This window comes from Salvelinus sp. IW2-2015, linkage group LG4q.1:29 (genome assembly GCF_002910315.2).
Source record: "Salvelinus sp. IW2-2015 linkage group LG4q.1:29, ASM291031v2, whole genome shotgun sequence".
Classification (NCBI taxonomy): Eukaryota; Metazoa; Chordata; class Actinopteri; order Salmoniformes; family Salmonidae; genus Salvelinus; species Salvelinus sp. IW2-2015.
The window spans coordinates 81512000-81539786 of record NC_036842.1 but is presented as its reverse complement, the minus strand read 5'-3'; the positions used below and the strand labels follow the sequence as shown (position 1 = coordinate 81539786).

At 43.2% G+C, this 27787-nt stretch overlaps 1 protein-coding gene across 2 annotated transcripts in view; it reads left to right on the top strand.

Moving 5' to 3' along the window:
* The window catches only part of bcl2l13 (BCL2 like 13), a 43012-nt gene that overhangs the window by 7623 nt on the left and 7602 nt on the right, over window positions 1–27787 (top strand). For both annotated transcript variants that reach the window (XM_023985831.2, XM_023985832.2), the window contains exons 2-6: window positions 1817–2002; window positions 7407–7502; window positions 7718–7874; window positions 8529–8601; window positions 9077–9205. In XM_023985831.2, coding sequence (XP_023841599.1) covers window positions 1879–2002; window positions 7407–7502; window positions 7718–7874; window positions 8529–8601; window positions 9077–9205 — 579 coding nt within the window. In that variant the 5' untranslated portion in view covers window positions 1817–1878. The remainder of the gene's footprint in view (window positions 1–1816; window positions 2003–7406; window positions 7503–7717; window positions 7875–8528; window positions 8602–9076; window positions 9206–27787) is intronic.

Sequence of the window (27787 nt, the reverse complement as noted above, 5' to 3'; positions counted from 1 at the left end):
GTAGTCTATATCCCCTGATAGGCCTACATCTTATTTCAGATAGTCTACAGTAGCCTAGGCTAAATGTAGGCAAGATGTAAATTGAACAATTTAGCAACTTGCTTAGTTCAAATTAAGACTAATTTATTCATCATGAATAGTTTGGCGATTTCGAGGTAAGAAGTGCTTGTGTTTCCCCATAGCCTGCTGGAGTAGGCTACTGAGGATGGAGTTGTAATTTCAATCACTGAATTAAATATGAATCATATTTTTATTAACTGAATGTCACGCCCTGACCGTAGAGATCCTTTTTATGTCTCTATTTTGGTTGGTCAGGGCGTGAGTTTTGGTGGGCATTCTATGTCTGGTGTTCTATGTTGTCCTTGTTTTGTATTTCTGTGTGTTTGGCCTGGTATGGTTCTCAATCAGAGGCAGCTGTCTATAGTTGTCTCTGATTGAGAATCATACTTAGGTAGCCTGTTCCCACCTGTGTTTGTGGGTGGTTGTTTTCTGTTTAGTGTATGTCACCTTGCAGAACTGTTTGTTTATCGTTTTTGTTGTTTTGTTCTAGTATTCGTATTCATTAAAAGGAATTATGAATACTTACCACGCTGCACCTTGGTCTTCTCCTTCTCCTCTATACGACGATCGTTACACTGAATATGCTTGTCAACAACAGACTGTTTCTTTTACCTGTAGCCTAATCTGACTGACGGTTACCATCAATATAATGCGTTCTAACAACTGATCTGCAATTGCGATAGAGCTTTGATAATTAAATTTGAAGTTAACTAAACATGGCCATTTAATAATTGCATAATAACACAAGGCTGCAACAACACTACACTGAAGTTATAGGCTATTTATTAAATCCGTTTGCCAGCTCCAGGTAGGCTACACAAGTGGCACAAATTTATTTGAAATGACTCCAGTGATAGTCATTTCAACATATTAATTGTACCAAATGGTAGCCTACAATGGCATATAAATTAATAGGCTACTTGATGGCCAACAGATACAAATGTATCATTCTCCACATTTTATTGTCAGTTTCATTGAGTACTTCCCCCCGAGGGCGTTCCATAACTTCAATTTCAAATTTCCACTCGCGCATAATGACAAATTAAATAGCCTTACTACAACTGGTAAAAAGTTGTTACGATGTGCACGTGTGCTTCTGTCTCCTCACTCACTTGACTCAGCCAATAGTGGTTTCTCAACACACACACACTGGCCCTTCCCACCACTCACTCACTCAGCAACATTGCCTGATAGTCAGCAGCAGGTCATAGTGAATAAATGTTTGTTTTTTTAAAGAGAAAAGGCATGGTGGCCGCAGTGCAACTTAGAAGTAGCCCAAACACCCCGCAACTCAATATATTTTCAAAGTATCCCAACTTGGCTGGAAAACCGTGAACATGGCAACCCTGTGTGAAAGGGGCTTGCTCCTTCCACTACCACATGGCTTTCTATTCAAATGCTCTTCTGAAAATGGAGCTGGCTATGATATCACTCATGGAAACAGCTGCCACAGAGGTTGCAGTGCATCATTGCTATTGCGCCCTGATATGAATGGAATGATGAGATAATGTGGCCAGACTGTGCTGTTCATAAACGGTGCCTCAGGCTTTCTCTGCTGCTGCACTTGTCATCCCCATGCAATCCATGAAGCAGTCTTTACCATGCGTTTTCATTACTCTCATGCCTGAGCAAAATGTGTGTATGGCTTGTATTCAGCATAGATTTCACACTTTGTTTCTCACTGTACACACATCAATGTTCTTACTAGGTACTTTGATAACTGTAATAACCAGTGTGCTTTCCTTTATACTTTCAGGAGTTTGAACTTTTTCCACATTTGACTGCATGTGCCTGAGAGTCTGACGCTGCATCTCTTCAATGGCTGCCTCGGGCTCTTCCTCCACCTCTGTGCCTGAGAGTTTCCACTACGAGACCAAGTACATCGTCCTCAACTACCTGGGACTCCTGCCCCCCTCTCGGCTGCAGGCCACCGCTGGCGGAGGTAAGGGACACTGCACCCCCTTAACTCCCACTAAATCAGGATGAAGAGGAGAGAGCGGCTGCTTCCCTCTCGTGATTCTCCACCCTCATCCAAGTCAGCACTAGCACTGCACACTCCTCACCATGGTTTAAGCATTGCCTGGACTGAGTTAAATCCATGCGAGAGTGTACCGGTGCACACTTCTGGTGAAGGGTAAAGAATTGGGGTGCAGACAGCATCTAGGCACATTGCCTGCCGGTGCCTATCCTCCCTTTTATCGTCTCTCAATAGAACTATGCTGTGATTGCTATCTGTCTCTGGCATTAAAACCTGCCCAGTAGGTTTAGTGCAGTCCAGAGGCTGTCTTGTGTTGTTCCTGGGTTGAGCTAGTGCACTGTTTGTCTTTTCTTTTCTTAATTCTGGAAGCTCTCACACAAATGGTGAGAACCACGTGTCAATCAAAGAATGTATGGGCAGCTTGTGCTGGCACCACCTTCAAGTAGAGGTCTGCGGTGGACTGATTTCTTCAGCTTTACATGCCGCACCCGCTGCCTTTCTGTCCAACTACCGCAAGAACTGGTCCCGAACCCAACCGCAGTCCCACAATGTTATTTTAAGAGTATGTGACGCAGCTCACTTGCCAGCCATGGTTCCAGCAGTTTTGCACCCTATAGGCAATATCAAAATGTACAAAAATGACCTAAGAAATAGGCTAGGTTACATTGCCAGAGATTCTCACGTGGTATTAACGGCTATATTAGCCAATATGCTAAATGTAGTGGAAGAGAGCAGAGTTGGAGAGACTCTCTTGAGCTATTTTTATAGCCTACCTTTTTAGGACTGGGACGATTTTCAGACTGAGACAAATATGGGTAGTCAATATTTATTTCAAGGCAATGTAGTAAACTATGTCCTAATCATATTTAGGAAGTCCATTTCCTTGAAAAGATAACTGCCAGTGATTCTCCGCCCATGCATAGGCAGCCTACTCTATTTCAATGAGACCACACATACTAGGCACACTTGATCTCACACGCCCAACTAGAAGAGAAGTAGGCTACTTAAGTTGAAGCAGCGAATTATGAAAGTGTGTGAATAATGCGACAGATGTGCTTTTAATACAAAATTTAGGCTAATGCATACAAAGCAGAAAGACGACAGTTTCCAAATAATCTGGACAACAAATATTTTCATTCCAAAGTCGTCTGTCTGACCGCCTGCTCCCAACCGCAACATGACAAATGCAGACCGCGCTGGAATGCAGCCCTCTACCTCCAAGCACATTGGTATCTCTAACCTAGTTGTGCGGAGGCTGAACAGCATCTAGTAATGTTGACAGTCACTGACATTAGGGTGGGAAATGGTTTGATATACAAAATATGTCCATCATGAACTCCATTCACTAGCCTATATTGGTTTAGGGTTATCAGTGTCTCACCATGCCAGGGAGTCCAGCTAGTTCATGTTACCATGGCCTGACCTGCTCTCCTAACTACTGACCGTCTTGCATGAGCAGTAGTCCGGGGTTCTCCGAGGTCTGCCATGTGTTCCATGTGATTGCCATGGAATATGAATGAGTCTGACTGTCCCCTTTGAAAGGCAAATGCCTTTTGTCTTTCAGACAGGAAGAGCAAGATTGTTTTGCCATCGGGTAGGTCCGGAATGGATGGAAGGGATGAGTGAAGGGAGTAGAGACCAGTATCACAAAACTCGTTAGTATTGTGGAAAAGATACAAAACAGGAAAAGGATTTAACTTTGTTAGGAAAATGACCCTAATGTTGGAAATTAACATCATGTTGTCCCATGTATTTATTTTTAACTATAGCACAATATTTTCCATACAGCAGGTTTTAAAGGACTAAATAGTTTGATCTGCTTCATGTTTTTCATTTTTACCATGGAAAAAATATTGAAATATTGCGGCACTGGTATCGTCACAGGGCTAGTAAAGACAAATGCCTGATCCCTGCTTTCCGCTTGGCCCACTCCTCGTTCTGACAGCCTGTCGTGTGCAATCACTGTAGGATTACTCACACGTTACTGGGCCAGAGCAAAGACAGGCGCAGGCAGGCTGGACAGACTGCTGAACCAGCACCTAGCCTGGCTTGGAAAACTAACACTGAGCCTCACTGTGTCTCACTGAGTGAGTTAATGTGTGAACGACCAGGAGAGGGTCTAAGGGTGAGGCGATTGATGTGTGGAAATTGGCTGTTGTACTAGGCGTTACCTGGGTACAGATTAGTCCCTCCCTCTGTTTGACCTCCCCCCTTTCCTAGCAATAAGTAGTACACTCAGGATTTGAGTGCCCCCAGTTTTTGTGCTATGCCCTTGTGTGTATTAATTCTATAAGTGATCTCAGATGCCTTGTTTTATCTGTGCTGCTTGCTTCCAAACAAAGGAGAGCAGTAGGAGGCTAGCCTTGGGCCCAGTCAAATATACGGCATGTTAGAAGCATAGTGGAGTTGACCAATGCAGCTCCATGGAGGCAGTGTGAACTGACAGAGCATCGGCCCAATGCAATCTCTCTGCATCACACTCGCCCCCTCCCACGGTGCTCACTGGCTGAATGGCTGCATTCTGTCTTAACCAGTAAGAGGTCTTGAGAGATGTGGGGGAGTACAGGGAAGGCTCCGTGCTGTGTGTACCCCCTCATGTGGGTCTCTCTGCCTGCCCCCAGCAGCATGCAATGGATGTTGTGAATAATTCCCCTGTGTGTTTGTGTGTGTAAATGAGTGGTGGGCATGTGGGCCTGTACACACGCGATGAGAGGGCCTGTATTGCTAGAGAGAGAAGGACGAGGAGGTCAGGTTGTAAATAGAGCGTGGATCCCCAAAGCAAACACATCCCTGGGTCACTCCTTTTCAGTTCGCTGCAGCTTGCTACTGGAACGAGCTGCAAAAAAACACTGAAACTGGACAGTTTTATTGACACTTTGTTTGTACCATGTTTGTGCTGCTACCATGCTGTGCTGCTGCCATATTGTATTGCTACCATGCTGTGTTGTTGTCTTAGGTCTCTCTTTATGTAGTGTTGGTGTCCCTCTTGTTGTGATTTGTGTTTTGTCCTATTAAAAAAAAATATATATATATTATCCTAGCCCCCGTTCCCGCAAGAGGCCTTTGGCCTCTTGGTAGGCCGTCCTTGTAAAGAAGAATTGTATCTTAATTGACTTGCCTAGTTAACTAAAGGTTACAGTGCATTCGGAAAGTATTCAGATCCCTTGACTTTTTCCACATTTTGTTACATTACAGCCTTATTCAAAAATTGATTAAATATTGTTTTCCCCTCATCAATCGACAAACATTACCCCATAACGACAAAGCACAAACAGGTTTTTAGAAATGTTTGCAAATGTGTATAAAAAAAAACTGAAATATCTTATTGACATAAATATTCAGACCCTTTGCTATGAGACTCTAAATTGAGCTCAGGTGTATCCTGTTTCCATTGATCATCTTTGAGATGTTTCTAGAACTTGATTGGAGTCCACCTGTGGCAAATTCAATTGATTGGACATGATTTGGAAGGCACATACCTGTCTATATAAGGTCCCACAGTTGACCGTGCATGTCAGAACAAAAACCAAGCCATGAGGTCGAAGGAATTGTCCGTAGAGCTCTGAGACAGCATTGTGTCGAGGCACAGAACCGGTGGAAGGGTACCAAAAAATATCGGCAGCATTGAACGTCCCCCATGAACACAGTGGCCTCCATCATTCTTAAATGGAAGAAGTTTGGAACCACCAAGACTCTTCCTAGAGCTGGCTGCCCGGCCAAACTGAACAATCGAGGGAGAAGGGCCATGGTCAGGGAGGTGATCAAGAACCCGATGGTCACTCTAACAGAGCTCCAGAGTTTCTCTGTGGAGAAGGGAGACCCTTCCAGAAGGACAACCATCTCTACAGCACTCTACCAATCAGGCCTTTATGGTAGAGTAGCCAGATGGAAGCCACTCCCCAGTAAAAGGCACGTGACAGCCCACTTGCAGTTTGCCAAAAGTCCCCTAAAGGACTCTTAGACCATGAGAAACAAGATTTTCTTGTCTGATGAAACCAAGATTAAACTCTTTGGCCTGAATGCCAAGCGTCACGTCTGGAGTAAACCTGGCACCATCCCTACGGTTAAGCGTGGTGGCAGCATCATGCTGTGGGGATGTTTTTCAGTGGCAGGGACTGGGAGACTAGTCGGGATTGAGGGAAAGATGAATGGAGCAAAGTACAGAGAGATCCTAGATTTTTTTTTTTTTAACTGCTCCAGAGCAATCAGGATCTCAGACTTGGGCGATGGTTCACCTTCCAACAGGACAACAACCCTAAGCACAGCCAAGAAAACGCAGGAGTGGCTTCGGAACAAGTCTCTGAATGTCATTGAGTGTCCCAGCCAGAGCTCGGACTTGAACCCGATCAAACATCTCTGGAGACCTGAAAATAGCTGTGCAGCGACGCTCCCCATCCAACCTGACAGATCTTGAGAGGATCTGCAGAGAAGAATTGGAGAAACTCCACAAGTACAGGTGTGCCAAGTTTGTAGCGTCATGCCCAAGAAGACTCGAGGCTGTAATCGCTGCCAAAGGTGCTTCAACAAAGTACTGAGTAAAGGGTCTGAATACTTATGTAAATGTCATATTTCAGTTTTTTATTTTTTATAAATATAATTACATAACATTTTATAGTGTAATATTTCATCCATTTTAGAATAAGGCTGTAACGTAACAATGTTTTGATAGTCAAGGGGTCTGAATACTTTCTGAATGCCGGGTAAATGCAAATAAAAAGAGGGGCCTACACTCGGGAGTTGGGGTGCATTACTGCTGCTTTGACTTGTAAAGGCTGCTACACACTTTACGCAATGTTCTGTTTTTTGTTACCTTCTTAACTTAACCTCCCTGTAAACCTTTACATACAGTATGTGTACATTTGTGACCTGCAGTTATTACATCATACAGTCAGTTACATCAGAGGTGAAGACTCTTTTGGGAGAATTGATTTAGAAATACATTTGCCAACATGGTTTATAGTGTTACTGTTGATTTTACTTGTCATTTAGTACTGATCAGAGAATTACAAGACTGAGTCCCTAGAGATTACGTCAGGGGAAATGCCTTGTCTGGTTGCCAAGTTGAGGCTTTTCTGTTTGGGTCAAGAAGCTTAGAGCTAAAGAGGCTTGGTTCTAATGTATCGATCAATTAAGAGTTTAAAATAATAATTATGCCTCCCCAGGACAAACTCCTGTGTGATCTTCCTTGTAGGTTACACACCTCGTCGTCATGACCTAGCCCTTTAGAATGTGTAGGCTATTCATGCTTGTATGCATCGCTAATTGATCCACTTCAAAGTTGTAAAGCCACTCAAACATTGTCATTGATTCTAAATATGTAATGTGTGACTGTTAGCTGACCGTCATGTGATGTTGTGTTCCCTTCCAGGAGATGGCCATTATGCTGTGGACAGAGAGAGGAACAGAGTAATGAAGGCACAGCTAGAGGAAGAGCTGAAGCAACTGGAAGATGAGGTCTCAGACTGTAAGAGGAAGCACAAACACATATACCGTATAGTCCGTTTGTATACTTCTTGTATGTATACTGGTTTTTCTGCAATACATTTTTAAAAATAAAAACACATATACCATATATTGTATGCCATCACAACACCGACAAGTCTGACATGCTAATAGTTGGGTCTCTGTTCTTGTACAACTGTGTCTGGGACTGTCAAATAAATACGTGTGTGTGTGCAGCCTTCTCCAGTACAGGCTTCGACTGCCATACATCTCCAGTGTTTAGCCCAGCCAACCCAGAGAGCTCCATCGAGGACTGCCTGGCTGTTCTGGGCGACCGGGTGGCCAGAGACCTGGACACACACCTGGCCTCTACTGTACACACACTCCTCAGTGCGTGAGTATCTGTTCTGCAGTGTACACCCAGCCTAATATTGTGTGTGTGTGTCAATGAGCAGCCAGTTGTAGTGTTGTTCACTATTCACCCTTTTAAAAAGAGAACGAATTAGTTAACTCGGTGTATGCCTGAGAAAAGGTATACGTTTCAGTCCTTGAAATAGTCTGCTCAGCAGGGCCTGGGTGGCTCACCTGTACTGTAGGCCTGAAGTCAAACTCAAGGTTGATTGTGTCTTTCATACCGCCGTAGGGAAAATGTTCCTGTGTAGCAAGTTCAGAACAGCACACAGACCTTATGAAAGTATTGCATGACTACTTCGAGGTTTATTTTTAATCTTTTTAATGATGACATTAGATTCCAAGAATCCCTAACATAGGTTTAGTCAATGGCACACAACCATCAGATAGGCTAGCCTACCATTCATTTTCTCAAGTTACAGAAATGCAAGGACATTACTCATATCACTTAGGCTAGGTGTGTGTCTAATCTAGGTTAGTCTTATTTATAAACCAGCTCTCAGTGGCACATGCATTTCAATTTCTCAAATGACTGAATGATCACTGAGGGGTGTTAGTGTGTGCGTGCAGTTTGTGAACTTGTATAAACCAACCCTGTTATGTTTCCAGCCTGAGCCCCTGTGTGTTTGTTTGACAGCCCGCTGGACTACGAGCATTTCAGAGAAGCAGCACAAGACATCTCCTGCCACACGCAGAGTGGCTGGAGCAAGGTGAGGGATCTCTCTACTGTTCACCTGCAGTTACTGACTCTGACTGACAACCTATGAGGTCTAGCTCAGAAACAACCCATACGATTTTTCCCCTAGCTCTTTGGCCTATGGAATTTGCCGATCTGAAGAATCTGATAGGTGTAAACATCATGGTGGAAGCCTGTTTGTTTAAAAAAATATATTTTATTTAACCTTTAACTAGGTAAGTCAGTTCAGAACAAATTCTTATTTACAATGACGGTCTACCCCGGCAAAACCTGGACGACGCTGGGCCAATTGTGCGCCGCCCTATGGGACTCCCAATCACGGCCGGATGTGATACAGCCTGGATTCAAACCAGGGACTATAGTGATGCCTCTTACACTGAGATGTAGTGCCTTAGACCGCTGCGCCACTCGGGAGACCTTTGCGGCTACCTATCCTGGTTGCTTTTGGACAGTGTCTTGAACGGGACACTGCCTTCCCCTGTTCCCAGGTGCTGGTGCCATTGGTGCTGCTGCAGGCCCTCCAGGGAGAAGGACAGATCCTGGCCCACCTGTTACCTCTGGGGGTCCGTTTCCTGGAGGAGGCTGAGGCAGACTACATCATCCAGCAGGGAGGATGGGTGAGTGGACACTGGACAAGGGGGATGGGTGGTACATATTGGTAGGATGGGACAGGGGATGGACCAAGAATGAACCACTTATTAATTTCTCATACGAAGTTCAAGCAGATAAATGTTTCAGCCTTGACCTGTTGGCTGCTGTACACAGTATAGCCAGAGTAGGGCGCCAGATATCCACTGTACATGGTTGGCTATAAGGGCATTTTGTCTTTGTTGGTAATGAATTTTGATAAGTTTTATCGTTATGTTCTGGTTTAAGTGCATAATATGTTATGGATGTTGTTGGTAAAGAGTTGTTGTAAGGGTGCTTAGTTTATCACCATTCTACGCTGAACAAAAATATAAACGCAACATGCAAAGTGTTGGTCCCATGTTTCATGAGCTGAAATAAAAGATCACAGAAAAAAGGTTGTGCTCAAATTAGTTTACATCCCTGTTAGTGAGAATTTCTCCTTTGCCAAGATAATCCATCCACCTGACAGGTGTGGCATATCAAGAAGCTGATTAAACCGCAAGATCATTAGACAGGTGCACCTTGTGCTGGGGACAAAAATTTGCAGTTTTGTCACATAATGCCACAGATGTCAAGTTTTGAGGGAGCGTGTAATTGACATGCTGACTGCAGGAATGTCCACTAGAGCTGTTGCCAGATAATTGAATGTTAATTTCTCTACCATAAGCCACATCAATGTCTTTTTAGAGAATTTGGCAGTACGTCCAACTGGCCTCACAACCGCAGATCACGTGTAACCATGTCAGCCCAGGACCTCCACATCCGGCTTCTTCACCTGCGGGATAGTCTGAGACCAGCTACCCGGACAGCTGATGAAACTGGGTTTGCACAGTGAAGAATTTCTGGACAAACTGTCAGAATCCGTCCTGGGGAAGCTCATCTGCGTGCTCGTCGTCCTCACCAGGGTCTTGACCTGACTGCAGTTCGGTGTCATAACCGACTTCAGTGGGCAGATGCACACCTTCAATGGCCATTGGCACGCTGGAGGAGTGTGCTCTTCATGGATGAATCCCAGTTTCAACTGTACAGGGCAGATGGCAGACAGCATGTATGGTATCGTGTGGGTGAGTGGTTTGCTGATGTTGTGAACAGAGTGCCCCGTGGTGGAGGTGGGGTTATGGTATGGGCAGGCATAAGCTACGGACAACGAACACCATTGCATTTTATCGATGGAAATTTGACTGCACAGAGATACCATGATGAGATCCTGAGGCCCATTGTCGTGCCATTCATCCGCCCCATCACCTCATGTTTCAGCATGATAATGCATGGCCGCATGTGGCAAGGATCTGTACACAATTCCTGGAAGCTGCAAATGCCCCAGTTCTTCCAGACATGTCACCCATTGAGCACGTTTGCGATGCTCTGGATCAACGTGTACAACAGCGTATTCCAGTTCCCGACAATATCCAGCAACTTCACGCAGCCATTGAAGAGGATTGGGACAACATTCCACAGGCCACAATCAACAGCCTGATCAACTCTGTGTGAAGGAGATGTTGCGCTGCATGAGGCAAATGGTGGTCACACCAGATACTGACTGGTTTTCTGATCCACACCCCTACTTTGAAAATGTTTTTGCAATCGTATTTGTTTTTTTACCTTTTTTTTATTTAACTAGGCAAGTCCGTTAAGAAAAAAATCTTATTTACAATGACGGCCTACCCTGGCCAAACCCGGCCGACGGTGGGCCAATTGTGCGCCGCCCTATGTGACTGGGACCATTGGATGCATGTCTGTATTCCCAGTCGTGAAATCCATAGATTAGGGTCTAATGAATTTATTTAAATTGACTGATTTCCTTATATGAACTGTAACTCAGTAACATCTTTGAAATTGTTGCGTTTTTTATATTTTTGTTCAGTGTAGATTGGGCTCACAATTGTGAAGTGCCCCTGTGCTGAGAGGCTGCTTGACACCTGTCCTCTAATCCACCCAGCATTTAATAAACCCGGGACTCATTTAAAACTCCGGCAATCCTAACTGAACCTAGTTTAAGTGAAATGTAGTCTAAATATGCAGTGTTTAGACAGGCAGCCCAATTCTTATCTTTTGCCCAATTATGGGCAAGAGATATTATCTGATTGGTCAAAAGACCAATAATAATTGCTGCCTCTGTAAATGCATCCAGATTTTCTCATTATGTAAATTGGAACTGATCGAAGGGTTGTTCTATTTGATTTCAATCACTTTTTGACCGCCACACTTTTTTTGAACGAAACGGTCTATACATTTTCACCCATGGTAGAAGTGGTCAGAAAGTAACTTTTTTTTTACCTGAATGCCAAAACATTTAGGAGATGGAGGTTCTCAATTTACCCATTTTACATACCCTACAATGAGACATGTCTTCATCAATGGAAAATATAAACTGTTTGAGTTGTCATTTTAAAAGTTTACAAATAGGGATCTCAAATAGTCATTATCTAAAAACGTCATCCGATTTTTGTATTTTTGCATATGTTGAAACTTAGACCCTATTTTACATAATCGTAGGTTTTTGTGTTGTACCCGCCATCAGTTTTAACTGCTGTTCAGAATACTCTTGAAAACAGTGTGGGTGTCATGTTTTGGCTGACATGTACATAAAATTGAAAGGTCCATTTTTCAAATGGTTCCACACATCAGAGAATGTTGACATGAATGGGAATATCAGTTTTACATAGAAAATCTATTGAAATCATAGAAGTATAGATGGAATATACTTTCCCATTTAAGTTGACATTTGACGGTGGGTGGACCAGCGGCCATCTTTGTGGTAGTAATAGGAAGTTAACACTATGATCTGAAGGGATATGGCTAGTCTACGAATTCTATTTCTATGCTTGAAATGCCACCCACCCTGCATTCAAGAGTATGCTGTGTCTTAACTAATGGCGGGAAAACAACTCCGATTATGTAAAGTAGGGTATAAACTACAACATATCTGATAGACATTAAGAAATAATTTTTTTTCACCAAGAAATTGTGGTTTGACAACCCTGTTTTTTGTAAACTTTAAAATGATATCAAACTCAACCATTTATCTTTTCCAGTGAGGGAAAACATGGATGTCTCATGGTTGGGTGAGGTATGCAAAATGCATTGACTTTAAGCCCCTCTATCTCCTAAATGTTTTGGCATTCAGGTCCAAAAACTCAGTTTCTGACCACTTCGACCATAGGAAAATGCAATACATGGCCAAAAGGATGTGGACACCCTTTCAAATTGGTGGATTTCGGGTGTTTCAGCCACATCCTTTGCAGACAGGTGTATAAAATCGAGCACACAGCGACACGATCTCCATAGATAAATATTGGCAGTAGAATGGCCTTACTGAAGATCTCAGTTTCTTTGAATGTAGCACCGTCATTGAATGGCACCTTTCCATCAAGTCAGTTCTCCAAATTTCTGCCCTGCTAGTTTCCCCGGTTAACTGTAAGTGTTGTTATTGTGAAGTGGAAACGTCTAGGAGCAAAAGCGGTTCAGCCGCAAAGTGGTAGGCCACACAAGATCACAGAACGGGATCGCTGAAGTGCCTGTCCTCAGTTGCAACACTCACTACCGAGTTYCAAACTGTCTCTGGAAGCAACGTCGGCACAACAACTGTTTGTCGAGAGCTTCATGAGATGGTTTCCATGGCAGAGCAGCCGCACACAAGCCTAAGATCAACATGCAAAATACCAAGCATCAGCTGGAGTGGTGTAAAGTTTGCCGCCATTGGACTCTGGAGTGATCAATCACACTTCACATCTGGCAGGCTGACAAACAAATCTGGGTTTGGCGGATGCCAGGAGAAGACTACCTGCCCGACTGCATAGTGGTGCCTGATTGCAATGGTCTGGGGCTGTTTTTAATGGTTTGGGCTACGCCCCTTAGTTCCAGTGAAGGGAAATCTTAATGCTACAGCACACAACATTCAACACAATTCTGTGATTCCATCATTGTGGCAACAGTTTGGGGAAGTCCCTTTGCTGTTTTAGCATGACAATGCCCCGATGCACAAGCTAGGTCCATAGAGAAATGGTTTGTCGAGATCTGTATGGAAGAACTTGTTAGCAGTTGATGTTACTCTTCAATAATACAGACCCCGATGCAAATCAGGGGGAGGAAAATAGGTTTATTCAAAGAGAACTAATCATGCGGGGAGGTAGATGTTCATTCTTCCCTGTCCTCAGTGATTATTTTCTGTGATTCTCTCCCAGAACAAAGGGACAGGATGTACTTTATAACCCAGCCCTAGCCTGTGGGTGACTAATGTTTAGAATTCCTTGCAATAAAACTGGGCCACTGGCCAAATAACAAGTATCCTATTTCAGGTTCAATGTATAAACAATTTGGACCAATGAGAACTTGCTATGAGTCCTGGACTGAAATTCCTCCCATGTCTCTGACCCATTGATCATTAATCGCCTATTACAGAAAAAACACTTTCCATTAATCGTTAGTACTCTATTGAACTCTCGTCCTCTGCGTTGTGTATTTCTCTTTGAAATATTCTCACGAACTTGACTGGCCTGCACAGAGGCCTGACCTCAACCCCATCGAACACCTTTGGGGTGAATTGGAATGCCGACTGCGAGCCAAGCCTAATTGCCCAACATCAGTGCCCGACCTCACTAATACTGCTGTGGCTGAATGAAGGCACGTCCCCGCAGCAATGTTCCAAAATCTAGTGGAACGCCTTCCCAGAAGATTGTAGGCGATCGCAGCAAAGAGGGGACCAACTCTATATTAATGCCAATGATTTTCAAATGAGATGTTCTACAAGCAGGTACCCACATACTTTTGGCTATGTAGTGTATGTATGAAAAGTTTTGTTCGAATCAAAAGGGTGCTGTCAAAAAGTGAATTAAATCAAATGAAACAACCCAGAAGTCTGGCCAGTCCTGTAGAAAGTGGTTCTGCTGTCAATACAAATAGCTGTGTGTGTGTGTGTGATGATTACTAGGGCTGTGACAGTCATGGAATTTTGGATGACTGTTATTGGTCAGCCAAATGACTGCGGTCAACATTGTGTATGAATAACAATTTGTTTTTCTCACACACAGGGCAGTTGAGTCGGTAATGTAGTTAGTACTTTATTATCTTAGCTAACTACAATACCGACTCAACTCTGCTCAGAAAATAAACATTCACTCAAACACCCTTTGGATGCCTCAGATGACTTGACTGCATGGCAGCATTTCCAGTCTGAGTAATGATTTGTCAGAAGAAATGCATAGTTTTGTGTTAATACAATGTAATTGTGTGTGTTAGGCAGTCTTACTTTCTGACTGAGGTCTAGGCTTACACATCAATAGGGTTTGCTAGCCGAGAATACTTAGCACCTAATTTTCAAACCGAGTGCGCACTGATTTTACATGGAGAATGGCTTTAAAAATGTCTTAATTCAGACATCTACAGCGGGTGGTCCCTAAAACAGAGCGCGCTGAACGATCGACAGATAAACGCTCGATCCACATTCGGTGCGACGTGTGCGGGCCTTTAAGAAACCCTTAGAGCGTGTGCCAGAGTCTTGTATGGCAGTCAAAGCTCCCGACTCCAGACCACATCCCCCTGGCGACGGGGGTTTGAGTAGTCTTGGCCACTTTCCTATCTATGTCCGTCTGTTTTTCTCCCTATTGTACTGTCAACAACAGTAAAATACGTGGGACGTGTCAGAATTCTGATCTCCCTTAAAATAAAAATGGCTATAGTCTGGCACGGTAGTAACGATCTCGACTCTGGACCACACATGCCCCCATGGCAACAGGGGTTTGAGGCCCATCTTGGCGACTCAGTCTTCGACCCTACTACTGTTTCTACACCCCCCCCCCCCCCCCTTCCTCCCCTCACGTCCTATCATAAACAATACAAATACCTAAGGTTGGTAGATCCGAACTCCTTTAAGATTTTTTTTTAAGACATCCTCATTGCAATCATTTGAACATAATTAATATCAGGAAGCAGAAGGGGGAAAAAATCAGTTTACAGACATTTTCTGTTTATATATTGTGGAGGCCTGAGCTTGTGTCTTAAAATAGAGCACTACTGCGCCACAGATGGCTTCGTTCTACCACCATGAATGAGGGCACCGTGGCAAGGTCACGTGACCTGATGATAATAAACTGCTAGGGTAGCCATTATCTCTTGTTTCCATATGGGTTCAGTCTGCCTAGCGGTTAAGAGCATTGGGCCAGTAACCGAAAAGGTCGCTGGTTCGAATCCCCGAGCCGACTAGGTGAAAAATCTTCCATCGTTCCCTCGAGCAAGGCACGCAACCCTAGTTGCTCTAGATAAGAGCATCTGCTAAATGATTCAAATGTTACGTCAGGGATAGACCATAGACTGGGACAGCAGCAAGGGAGAGGGTGAGTGAAAAAGAGGGAGGGGTTTGAATGACACGCCAGTGAGATCTCCTATGCAGCGCAGATAAAGCTTCATTACTCTGACAGCGGTGTGTGGGTCCACTTCTCGACAGCTGGGTCCTCCCTTCTCTTCTTTCTCTCCACTCTCTTTTTGACCCTGTCTGCGCTTCTGCCGTGCTCAGGGAAGCACAGTCCTTGTGTAGTTGCTGCGTGAGCCGAGTCACTTTCAGGTAGGATATTTATCTTGTGGTTTTTGGTGGTGCGTGTTTGTATAGAACATTTGATCATAGTAAGAGGTGGTCCAGAGGATTGATGAACTCTGGACCGCAGGGAAGGGCTCCCGTTTCCAGATCTGGTTTCAGCTCTCTTGACCGTGAAGGGTGTGTGGACATCTGAGTTGACATTTTGAGCACAGTGCCTGGAACACGAGAACCATCCACGGTCCTCTGACGGAGTACTTGGAACAGAAAGTGTCCGAATGATGATTTTCCCTCCATCTATCTTGCACCTTTTTATAACTCAGAGGAAATCATCTCTAACTCAAACTGCCTCTTGAGTCTTATTGAGCGATTGATTGGTTGAAGTTATCACAAATCTGATAGGAGGCAGATTTGATATAGAGGACAGGTACGTCATGCCCTCCTTGTGACAGTTGCCCCTCCTGCTGTGTTTGGTGGCTCTGACCTTGACCATGCCTTCTGTTTAATTACATGAGGAAACAAAAAGGATTATGTTGTGTTCACTTCATTGGGCAACAACAACACCAGCATCTCATAAATCTGACCCAGCCAGGTGGCCATGTGAGGGGGAGGGGGAGATTGAGTAAGGGAAATGCAATACACTAGGGAGACATTTTGAATAAGACAGCTTCCAACACAAAATGGACTAGCATGGTATGACTGCATTTGAAGCTGTTCCCTATGAAGGGTTTGAGTCTGGGACATACTGTAACTGTGTGAGAGCTTAATACCCTATGTAGCTGGTCAAAGAGTGAGGGGGTGTTTCTGTATTAAACTTGGCTGGTGGAGAGGTCGCTATCTGAACTTTGCCCTTGAGAACCCCCCCCACCCCACACACCTAACCTCTCTCTCCCAGTCTCTCTTGTTCTCTTCTGTCTGACACGGTCCTGTTCTTCAGACTACACTAACTGCTGTGCTTCAGGGCACAATGAAAACTGCTGTGTGTTCTGACGGGGCACTTCAGCCATGTTGTATTACGTACCTTGTCGTCGGTTTAATATAACTGTCGCTAGGAAGTGACAAGACAAAAAAAAGGTTGTTGGGGGCTAAAATGGTCAGACACTGAATGCAGTTATATTAAAGTTGTATTTTTATTTTGGTGTGTCCACCTCAAACTGCTCATGTGACTAGTATGACTAGTTTTTTTTTTTATGTTGCTCACCCAAATAGTGCTTGACACCTTAGTTACAGCACACAATTGTAAAGTTGCTTGCCAAAAGTGCACAAACTGTCAGGCTAAAGCCCATATAATTTCACATTTTACTGTTTGATGTTGGTAAGAATTTGCATAGAAACACAGGCACAAATCCTATTTGGGGGTCCATTAACTTTCCCCAAATGTCCTGGGTTTCTAGAAATCCCGCTTGGCGTTTCCCGGAATCGGAAAGAAATAAGCTGGAAATCCGGAATACTCCAACTAGGATTTTTGGAAAACTGGGGAATTTAAGGAACATCATTTTGCAACGCTATTGGGGGGGGGGGGGGGGTGCTGAGAGCATTCTGGTCTTAGTCGGGACACGTCAGGCTACACAGCCCTCCGCCATGTTATGTAAGAGACGTTTTTCTTTTGTTGTGTTGGAATGCTGCGTGCATCTCTTCGTCCTACAGTGACTGGCTGTGAGGCAGAGCAGAGGAAGCCCTGAAATAAATCCTCTGAAAAATCACCGGAGGCCATACTGGCCTACTTATAGCCTCCCAGAGCAGTGCCACCTCTGTCCCCTGCTAAGAACTAAACCCAGATCAGATCCCCCAGTGGAGGACAGAGACGGTTACAATACCATCCCTGCGTCAGTCTTCTGTGGTGTCGCTGCAAATGGCTGAACCCAGGTCAGTGTCTACCGCTGCTGTCTGATACAACCTGCGTCACATACACTGACAGAGTGAGTAACACTACATTTGGTGCTGGACACCTTTTGGACGCCTGGTCTCAAGTACCTCTGTCAGATGCTCCAGGGCCAAGCACAGTCCTGCTATCTGGATCCTTTTTATACATTTGAATGAAAGCTACATTTAAATGGTCTTATTCCTTTAGGTTAGAATTGCTTTGTTGCTCTTCAGCAGTAGAGGATGAATTGGATGAGGGAGGAAATGGGGGAGTCCTGACTGGGAGATCTTATGTCACTGACAACTGTCTCACCACTGGATTTGGTCCTCATGGAGCCTGCACTTCTCTCTGCGACCATATTGGTTAATCCATTGATTAGTGAATGGCCGTTGTGTTACTGTGAGCCATTGTCACTCCAGGCAGTGAGGCACTCTTGTCAATCCCAGTCTGCACCTCATCACAAGGCACCAATTGAGAGGTATTGTTTAATGGGCCCCTCTGACTGAAAGACTCGTTACTATGGCAATTTGATTTATGGCGACAGCTAGTCTTACTGGGATCCGACACATAACAAAAAATATTACAGACAAGACTTTTACAATTTTACATACATTTAAAAACATTAACATTGTAGTGTGTGTGCATATCTGTTACACATACTTGTACATACACACAAGTATATCACATGGGGAGAGGTCTTGTGCCTTGGTGTTGTTTTATATATATTTTTTTCAACCAGGTTTGCTGTTCATTTGTGCGATATATAACATGCAAGTTCCATGTACTCATGTCTCTGTATAATAATGTGTTTCCTTGAATTTGTTCTGGACCTGGGGACTATGAAAAGATGGCAAGGTGGCATGTCTGGTGGGGTGAGTGCTGTGTGTAAGTTGACTGCAAACATTTTGGAATATCCAACACAATGTTTCTTATAAAAACAAGAAGTGGCAGTCAGTCTTTCCTCAACTCTTAGCCAAGAGAGACAGCTATACAGAGTATTTATATTAGCCCTCTGATTACAATGAAGAGCAAATGTGCCGCTCTTTTCTGGGCCAGCTGCAGCTTAGCTAAGTATTTCTTTGCAGCACTTGACCATATGACTGGACAATAATCAAGATGGGTTAAAACTAGAGCCTTCAGGACTTGCTTCGTGGAGTGTGATGTCAAAAAAGCAGAGCATATCTTTATTTCGGACAGACCTCTCCCCATCTTTACAACCATTGAATCTATATGTTTTGACCATGACAACAAGCTTACAAGCTAAGGTAACACCAAGTAATTTAGTCTCCTCAACTTGTTCAACAACCACACCATTCATTACCAGATTGAGCTGAGGTCTAGAACATAGGGAATGATTTATACCAAATACAATGCACTTAGTTTTAGAGATGTTCAGGACCAGTTTATTACTGGCCATCCATTCCAAAACAGACTGCATTTCTTTAAGGGTTTCAGGAACTTCATTTGCTGTGATTGCTGATGCTTATATGGTTGAATCATCAACATATATAGACACATGCTTTGTTTAATTCCAGTGGCAGGTCATTGGTAAAAATAGAAAAGAGTAGTGCCAAGAGAGCTGCCCTGTGGTACACCACACGTTACATGTTTGACATTAGAGAAACTTCCATTAAAGAAAACCCTCCGTTCTATCAGATAGCTCTGAATCCACGATATAGCAGAAGTTGAAAAGCCACAACGCACAAGTTTTTTTCAACAACAGGTTATGGTCAATAATATCAAAGGCTGCACTGAAATCTAACAGTACAGCTCCCACATTCTTCTTATCAATTTCTTTCAATCAATCAGCAGTCATTTGTGTCGGTGCAGTACATAGTGTCCTCCTTTTTTATTTTTTTATTTGTAATAATGACAATTACAACAATACTGAATGAACACTTATTTTAACTTAATATAATACATCAATAAAATCAATTTAGCTTCAAATAAATAATGAAACATGTTCAATTTGGTTTAAATAATGCAAAAACAAAGTGTTGGAGAAGAAAGTAAAAGTGCAATATGTGCCATGTAAGAATGCTAACTTTTAAGTTCCTTGCTCAGAACATGAGAACATATGAAAGCTGGTGATTCCTTTTAACATGAGTTTTCAATATTCCCAGGTAAATTTTAGGTTGTAGTTATTATAGGAATTATAGAACTATTTCTCTCTCTACGATTTGTATTTCATATACCTTTGACTATTGGATGTTCTTATAGGCACTTTAGTATTGCCAGTGTAACAGTATAGCTTCGTTCCCTCTCCTCGCTCCTACCTGGGCTCGAACCAGGAACACATCGACAACAGCCACCCTCGAAGCAGTGTTACCCATGCAGAGCAAGGGGAACAACTACTCCAAGTCTCAGAACGAGTGACGTTTGAAACGCTATTAGCGTGCACCCCGCTAACTAGCTAGCCATTTCACATCAGTTACACCAGCCTAATCTCGGGAGTTGATATGCTTGAAGTCATAAACAGCGCAATGCTTGAAGCACAGCGATGAGCTGCTGGCAAAACGCACGAAAGTGCTGTTTGAATGAATGCTTACGAGCCTCCTGGTGCCTACCATCGCTCAGTCAGACTGCTCTATCATATCATATACTTAATTATAACATAATAACACACAGAAATACAAGCCTTAGGTCATTAATATTGTCAAATCCAGAAACTATCATCTCGAAAACAAGACGTTTATTCTTTCAGTGAAATACGGAACCGTTCCGTATTTTATCTAACGGGTGGCATCCATAAGTCTAAATATTCCTGTTACATTGCACAACCTTCAATGTTATGTCATAATTACGTAAAATTCTGGCAAATTAGTTCGCAATGAGCCAGGCGGGCCAAACTGTTGCATATACCCTGACTCTGCGTGCAATGAACGCAAGAGAAGTGACACAATTTCACCGGTTAATATTGCCTGCTAACCTGGATTTCTTTTAGCTAAATATGCAGGTTTAAAAATATACTTCTGTGTATTGATTTTAAGAAAGGAATTGATGTTTATGGTTAGGTACAGTCGTACAACGATTGTGCTTTTTTCGCAAATGCTTTTTTCGCAAATGCGCTTTTGTTAAATCATCCCCCGTTTGGCAAAGTTGGCTGTCATTGTTAGGAAGAAATAGTCTTCACAGTTTGCAATGAGCTAGGCGGCCCAAACTGCTGCATATACCCTGACTCTGTTGCAAGAGAAGTGACACCATTATCCTTGTTAATATTGCCTGCTAACATGCATTTCTTTTATCTAAATATGCAGGTTTAAAAAATATATACTTGTGTATTGATTTTAAGAAAGGCATTGATGTTTATGGTTAGGTACACGTTGGCGCAACGACAGTCCTTTTTCACGAATGCCACCGCATAGATTACATGCAACGCAGGACACGCTAGATAAACTAGTAATATCATCAACCATGTGTAGTTAACTAGTGATTATGATTGATTGTTTTTTATAAGTTTAATGCTAGCTAGCAACTTACCTTGGCTTCTTACTGCATTCGCGTAACAGGCAGGCTCCTCGTGGAGTGCAATGTAATCAGGTGGTTACAGCGTTGGACTAGTTAACTGTAAGATTGACTGTTGCAAGATTGAATCCCTGAGCTGACAAGGTAAAAATCTGTCGTTCTGCCCCTGAACAAGGCAAGTTAACCCACCGTTCCTAGGCCGTCATTGAAAATAAGAATGTGTTCTTAACTGACTTGCCTAGTTAAATAAAGGTGTAAAAAAAAAATTGGTCGACCTCTAGTCTGGATGCTCATTAATCACATCAGACCAACAAATATTTTTTACATAAGTCACAGCAAAATCTTTTGTATTTATTCTTATTTTGGGCCCAGCTTTTGGAATGTTGGATTTCCTGGATATAGCCACTATATTGTGATCACTGCATCCAACGGGTATGGATACAGCTTTACAACAAAGTTACAGTATTAGTAAAAATGTGAGCAGACTGTACCGCCCTCTGGAGTGCCTTGCGCGTGGTGCAGTTGCTGTTCCAGGTGGTTGTACAGCCCGACAGGATACCCACAATTGTGCATCTGTAAAAGTTTCTGAAGGTCTTAGGGGCCAAGCCAAATGTCTTCTGCCTCCTGTTGTGCCTTCTTCACCACACTGTCTGTGTGGGTGGACCATTTCAGATCGTCAGTGATGTGTACTCCGAGGAACGTGAAGCTTTCCACCTTCTCTACAGCAGTCCCATCGATGTTGATAGGGTTACAGTGAGAAGCTTCCTCTTGAGTGGACAGCTTGATTAAAAAAAACAGTCAATATTCAGGTCTCCAAGAAAGTAGACCTCTCTGTTTACATCATACACTATCAAGAATTTCACACATTATTTAGATACTGACTGTTTACACTATCCCTGTAATGCTTAGAGGAGATATTACGTCAAGTGTTATTGAAGTATGGTGTGTTTTTAAAAATATATATATATATAACCTTTATCTAACTAGGCAGGTTAAGAACAAATTCTTATTTACAATGACAGCCTACCAAGGAACAGTGTGTTAACTGCCTTGTTCAGGGGCAGAACGACAGATTTTTACCTTGTCCGCTCGAGGATTCGATCCAGCAACCTTTCGGTTACTGGCCCAATGCTCCAACCACTAGGCTACCTGCTACTTGCCGGTTAACCAGTCAAATGTTTGGACACCTACTCATTCAAGGCTTTTTCTTTATTTGAACTATTTTCTACATTGTAGAATGACAGTGAAGACATCAAAAATATGAAATAACACGTATGGAATCCTGTAGTAACCAAAGAGTTAAACAAATCAAAATACATTCGAGATTTGTCAAAGTAGCCACACTTTGCCTTGATGACAGCTTTGTACACTTGGCATTCTCTCAACCAGCTTCACGAGGAATGCTTTTCCAACAGTCTTGAAGGAGTTCCCACATATGCTGAGCACTTGTTGGCTGCTTTTCCTTCACTCTGAGGTCCGACTCATCCCAAACCATCTCAATTGGGTATAGGTCGGGTGATTGTGGAGGCCAGGCCATCTGATGCAGCACTACATCACTATCCTTCTTGGTCAAATAGCCCGTACACAGCCTGGAGGTGTGTTGGGTCATTGTCCTGTTGATAAACAAATGATAGGCCATCCCATCTGGTTTGGGCTTAGTGGGACTATCACTGCAGAATGCTGTGGTAGCCATGCTGGTTAAGAGTGCCTTGAATTCTAAATAAATCACTGACAGTGTCACCAGCAAAGCACCATCACACCACCACCTCCATGCTTCATGGTGGGAACCACAGATTCGGAGATCATCCGTTCACCTACTCTGCGTCTCAAAGACATGGCGGTTGGAACAAAAATCTCAAATTTGGACTCCAGACCAAAGGACAGATTTCTACCGGTCTAATGTCCATTGCTCATGTTTCTTGGCCCAAGCAAGTCACTTCTTCTTATTGGTGTCCTCTAATAGTGGTTTCTTTGCAGCAGTTTGACCATGAAGGCTTGATTTCACGCAGTCTCTGAACAGTTGATGTTGAGATGTCTGTTACTTGAACTCTGTGAAGCATTTATTTGTGCTGCAATTTCTGAGGCTGGTAACTCTAATGAACTTATCCTCTGCAGCAGAGGTAACTCTGGGTCTTCCTTTCCTGTGGTGGGCCTCGAGAGCCAGTTTCATCATAGCGCTTGATGGTTTTTGCGACTGCACTTAAAGAAACGTTCAAAGTTCTTTACATTTTCTGGACTGTAATTTCTCTTTGCTTATTTGAGCTGTTCTTGTCATAATATGGACTTGGTCTTTTACCAAATAGGGCTCTCTCTGTATACCACCCCTACCTTGTCACAACACGACTGATTAGCTCAAATGCATTAAGAAGGAAAGAAATTCCACAAATTAAGTTAATGCACACCTGTTAACTGAAATGCATTCCATGTGACTACCTCATGAAGCTGGTTGAGAGAATGCCAAGTGTGTGCAAAGCTGTCAAGGCAAAAGGTGGCTACTTTGAAGAATCTCTAATATAAAATATACTTTTTTTTGGTTACTACAGGATTCCATGTGTTATTTCATAGTTTGTCTTCACTATTATTCTACAATGTATAAGATAGTAAAAATTGAGAAAAACCCTTGAATAAACTTTTGACTGGTACTGTACATGCATCAACACCTCCCCCTTAAGCATTCCTGTCTCTTCTATAGCTGTTGTATTGCTTCTGCTGGATCATCAAATGAATTATCATGCCTAATATGAATGTTATCTGATGTTAGCAAGTTATTGATTTCATTAACCTTATTTCTAAGGCTACGTATATTAATATGGGCTATTTTCAGCCCTTTCAGAGATAGACAGACATAATATGGAAAATATCAAACAAAGCAAGAGAAAAAATATATACATTCAGCAGCCCATTAATTAGTCCGTGTGTGTGCAATTACGTCCATAACCATGTTGTTCCCGGCTTGATTGTCCCTCGATGATAATCTGATTTCAGGTTTATTAGCTGACTCCACCAGTGTTTGGACGCAACAGTTGAAGCTATTTTCTTGTAGAACAATTTTTGTTTTTAAAAAGATCCTTCACCTGTGAGACACCACTGTCCTCACCGCTATTCCCGCCTGCTTTGGTCATTGTCATGGTTACTCCTCATAGTTCCAGACAGGGCAGGTCACTGGAAAATTAGAAACAACAAATGGCAGGGATCTAGACAGCCTCAAGCCCGTGACAATCCACGGTCCCAGCCACAATGGCTAACTGCGTCACAGGCTGCATTCAAGCCCTCAAGAAGACGCAGCTATGCTAGCTGCTACGCCAAACAGCTCCTCAGACCCGGATTTGGTCGGCAGGATCACTGGATAGATGGTAGCGGTCCCAGCAACTGATACCAACCGCGTCGCGGGATCCAAATTCAAAAGGTAGTTGGCTATTAACTTAACTTTTTCAATAGACTTAAAACTTTCCAAAACAACAAACCGAGCTCTCCCGCGTTCAACAGGAAGTGACGTGTGTGTGCAATGTGTTCAAGATGATCGCATTAACCTGGTCAGTATAGGTCATGGAAAGTGAGGTGTTCTTTTTTATAGGTCAGCTTCTGTTTTTCAGAAACTACTGAGTAGACTGAGGAAGGTTAGACGAACATTAGAACCATAACACTACTACAGTACGTGTTCTACGTACAGACTTTCAATGTGACAATCTAAATGCATCAGATTTCTGTAAATGTCTCTTGTCAGGAAGGACTTTTTCATTTGGTAATGGAGAGGGTGATGAATATTACTGTCATTAACTGGCTCAATCCCTCAGGCAGCTCTGGGCTGGCTCAGCATGGAGCCTGATGTCATTGTGAACCCTTCAGTGTTTGACTACCAGGAACGTCTCTGTTAATGTTTCATAACCTAATAATGTAAAGTCTGCTTATCTGCAGAACACTCAGTCCAGTGTCCATGGACATATTGGAAAATCTGTACACGCCAATGCATACATTTATGCGAAGCGTTAACATTGGATAAGAGGACAAAAAAACAATTATTCTTTCACTATTTTATGGAGCTAAAAAAACAAGTGAAGCAAAGTCAGCCAGCCTGTGACATGACTTGAGTTCTAGTATTTGTATTGGCAAAGAGCTGTGTCATGTTGACCTCTACAGACAATTTTGGGTGGCAGGCCAGGCAGCAAGTCACATGTGACAGACTGCAGGGAGAAGAGGGGATGTGTGTTTTACACTAGTGTACGAGCTTGGTCCAAGAAATGCATGATTTCCTTTCTGAAGGATCTCATCTCTACCTGACACTGTTAGAGGTATTTATCAAACCAGGGTCTGTAGTGACGCCTCTAGCACTGAGATGCAGTGTCTTAGACCGCTACGCCACTCAGGAGCCCAGTGGGTTTAACAGTGGGTGTGGTGGTATCACTTACCTTTTGGTTTGTTCAGGGGTTTTAACACAGCATTGTTGAGTGCATAATGGGAACTACCTAGAGGGAAGGGTTGCTAAATAGCTGTTCTCCCTTTTCCACCCTTTTCCTGTGAGGAGGGGAGGCCTGCCTTCCTCTCAGAGGAATGTGGGTGTGTGTCGGTATGTGTTTGTCCTGCGGTGAGGGTGAAGAGCTGTGTAACACGCCTGACAACAGATCACAACACCTCAAAGCTCTACAGCTACGGTCTTAGTTTCAACGTGACGGGCGCAGGTTATTGGGAAGTTCTGGTCTTTACAGGATAAATTGGTGTTTTCGGGTTTTCACACAGGGAGTGAAGGTGAGAACTACAGGTTTGGACAGTTTGGTGTCTCAGGTTTGGTGTTTTTGTATTTTTATATGAAGTAGCCTAAATATCTAGACTAGAAATATCTATTTCAGTGTTGTCTGCTAATGCTCTGTTCTTGTGAGTTGCAGAAATCACTGTTCACTTTTGGTCATGCACGTAGTCTTATGACAAGGTTTCAAGGTGTTTTAGCTGCTAGCTTCTGAAGGTGATCTACTTAGCCTGATGCTGGAGATGGCTTTTATTAGTGCTTTACCATATGTTCTTTAGAGAAAATAGATATAGAATGAAAATAGTTTTATGGCTTCAGTAACTCAGTGAGGGCCTACTACTGATTATAACCTAAGATGCATATTGACTTGACTCGCGTATAAAACCAACGGATGTTACTCCCAACAGATTGAGACATTTCCGCTTGGTTCTCACACATGGCTGCTTTATCAAACCACTGCAACCTCTACCTAGAGAAGAGGGTTTTTAGAAAATGTATTTAAACCACTGTCCCACACGCAAATCAGCTTATAGCCAGCCAGAGTAAATGCTAGAAAGGGCTGGCGTTTGTTTTAATCCCCTGCCTGGCCTCCGGTGATGCAGCCTGGCCTCTCTGAGAGAATGTCCTTGTAAGGAGAACATAACCTTCAGTGACTCCGTAGGCCCATAGGGTAAACTGTATTTTACATGGATACAGTAGGGGCCCCATTAGTTAGGAAAATGGGCTGTGAGTTCGATGCAAATAAGTAGTCATTTGCAAGCCTGTTTGAATGGAAGATGAGTGTACCAGAGCAGTTATGTAGCCTACCTGAATGAACCGTAAAAGTTTAACCTTTTTTCTTTTCGTGGGGGAGATGCGATTTAGGCTGTCAGCAAGTGCTGTCAGGTCCAGGGCTACCTGCTGCCCCTACTGAAGGAGTTCAGTCTGATCCCTGAGGCAGCCATTTGCACACCATCTGACATGTGATGCAGCCAGCCACCCTAACCCAGCCCAACCCGCTCCTAGCCACCTCTGCTGTGCTAGCTGCAGCTATGGAAGATCCAATTGCTCTGCCCTGATCTCTGGATCTGAGCGTGGATTACATGTGAACAGGGATCCAAGTACACCCTGGCGGATTACAGATTTGAAATATTAATCTCTTTGCATCTGCTTGCTCAGATCTGAGGGCAGATATGACCGGGATTAAAGGGTGGGAGGCTTGGAGAGACGCTAGAGGGGAACTCATGGATTAATACTAGGAAACTCTTACAGAAAGTGTTTTAAAGTAGTGTTTTAAGGTAGAAGTTTTCAGTCTGGTGTACCGTTGGGTGAATGCCAAGGATGTGCCATAGTTCCCTAACCTCAAGTTCTCCTATATGGGATCCGATGGGTCTGTAGGAATGAGGGAGCATCATTTGGTTGAAAGGGGAGATGGGAATAGGGGCACTGAGACAGACACCGTTCAGGGATGTTTTTAGCCTGCAGGAGTCGGGGTGTTTTATTTTGTTGCAGTTGGAGTAGACATCTGTGTTAGTGGAGTAGTAGGCATTCATATAATTTGTCGTGACTTAACTTTCATTAACCTGATGACTGTTATTTAATCCACTATGTTAAATTGTTACCCAATTGTTGTTTTTATTAATCATGTAACAATTCACTCATTAGGATTTGGAGCACCACTGAAGAAGTTGTTTAGAGAGTTACCATCTCCCGAATTAAACTCTGTTTTTTACGTATTTCATCAATAAACAGTCATCTTATTAATCATTACCTCTTATCAAATACTCATTCTGAACGATCGTAACCTTGGATCTGCAAAAATGTATGTGTGAAATGCCTTTGTTTGTCGTTTATCTTGGTCGGAACCAAGCCTTCTCGTAAAGTTGTTGGCTTTTCAGCTGTATGGCTTTAATTGTCCGAAAGGGGTCTCCCCTTTCCCGTCTAATGTTGTTCACTCTGGAAGATAACCAGCCATGTCAACGGTTCCCATT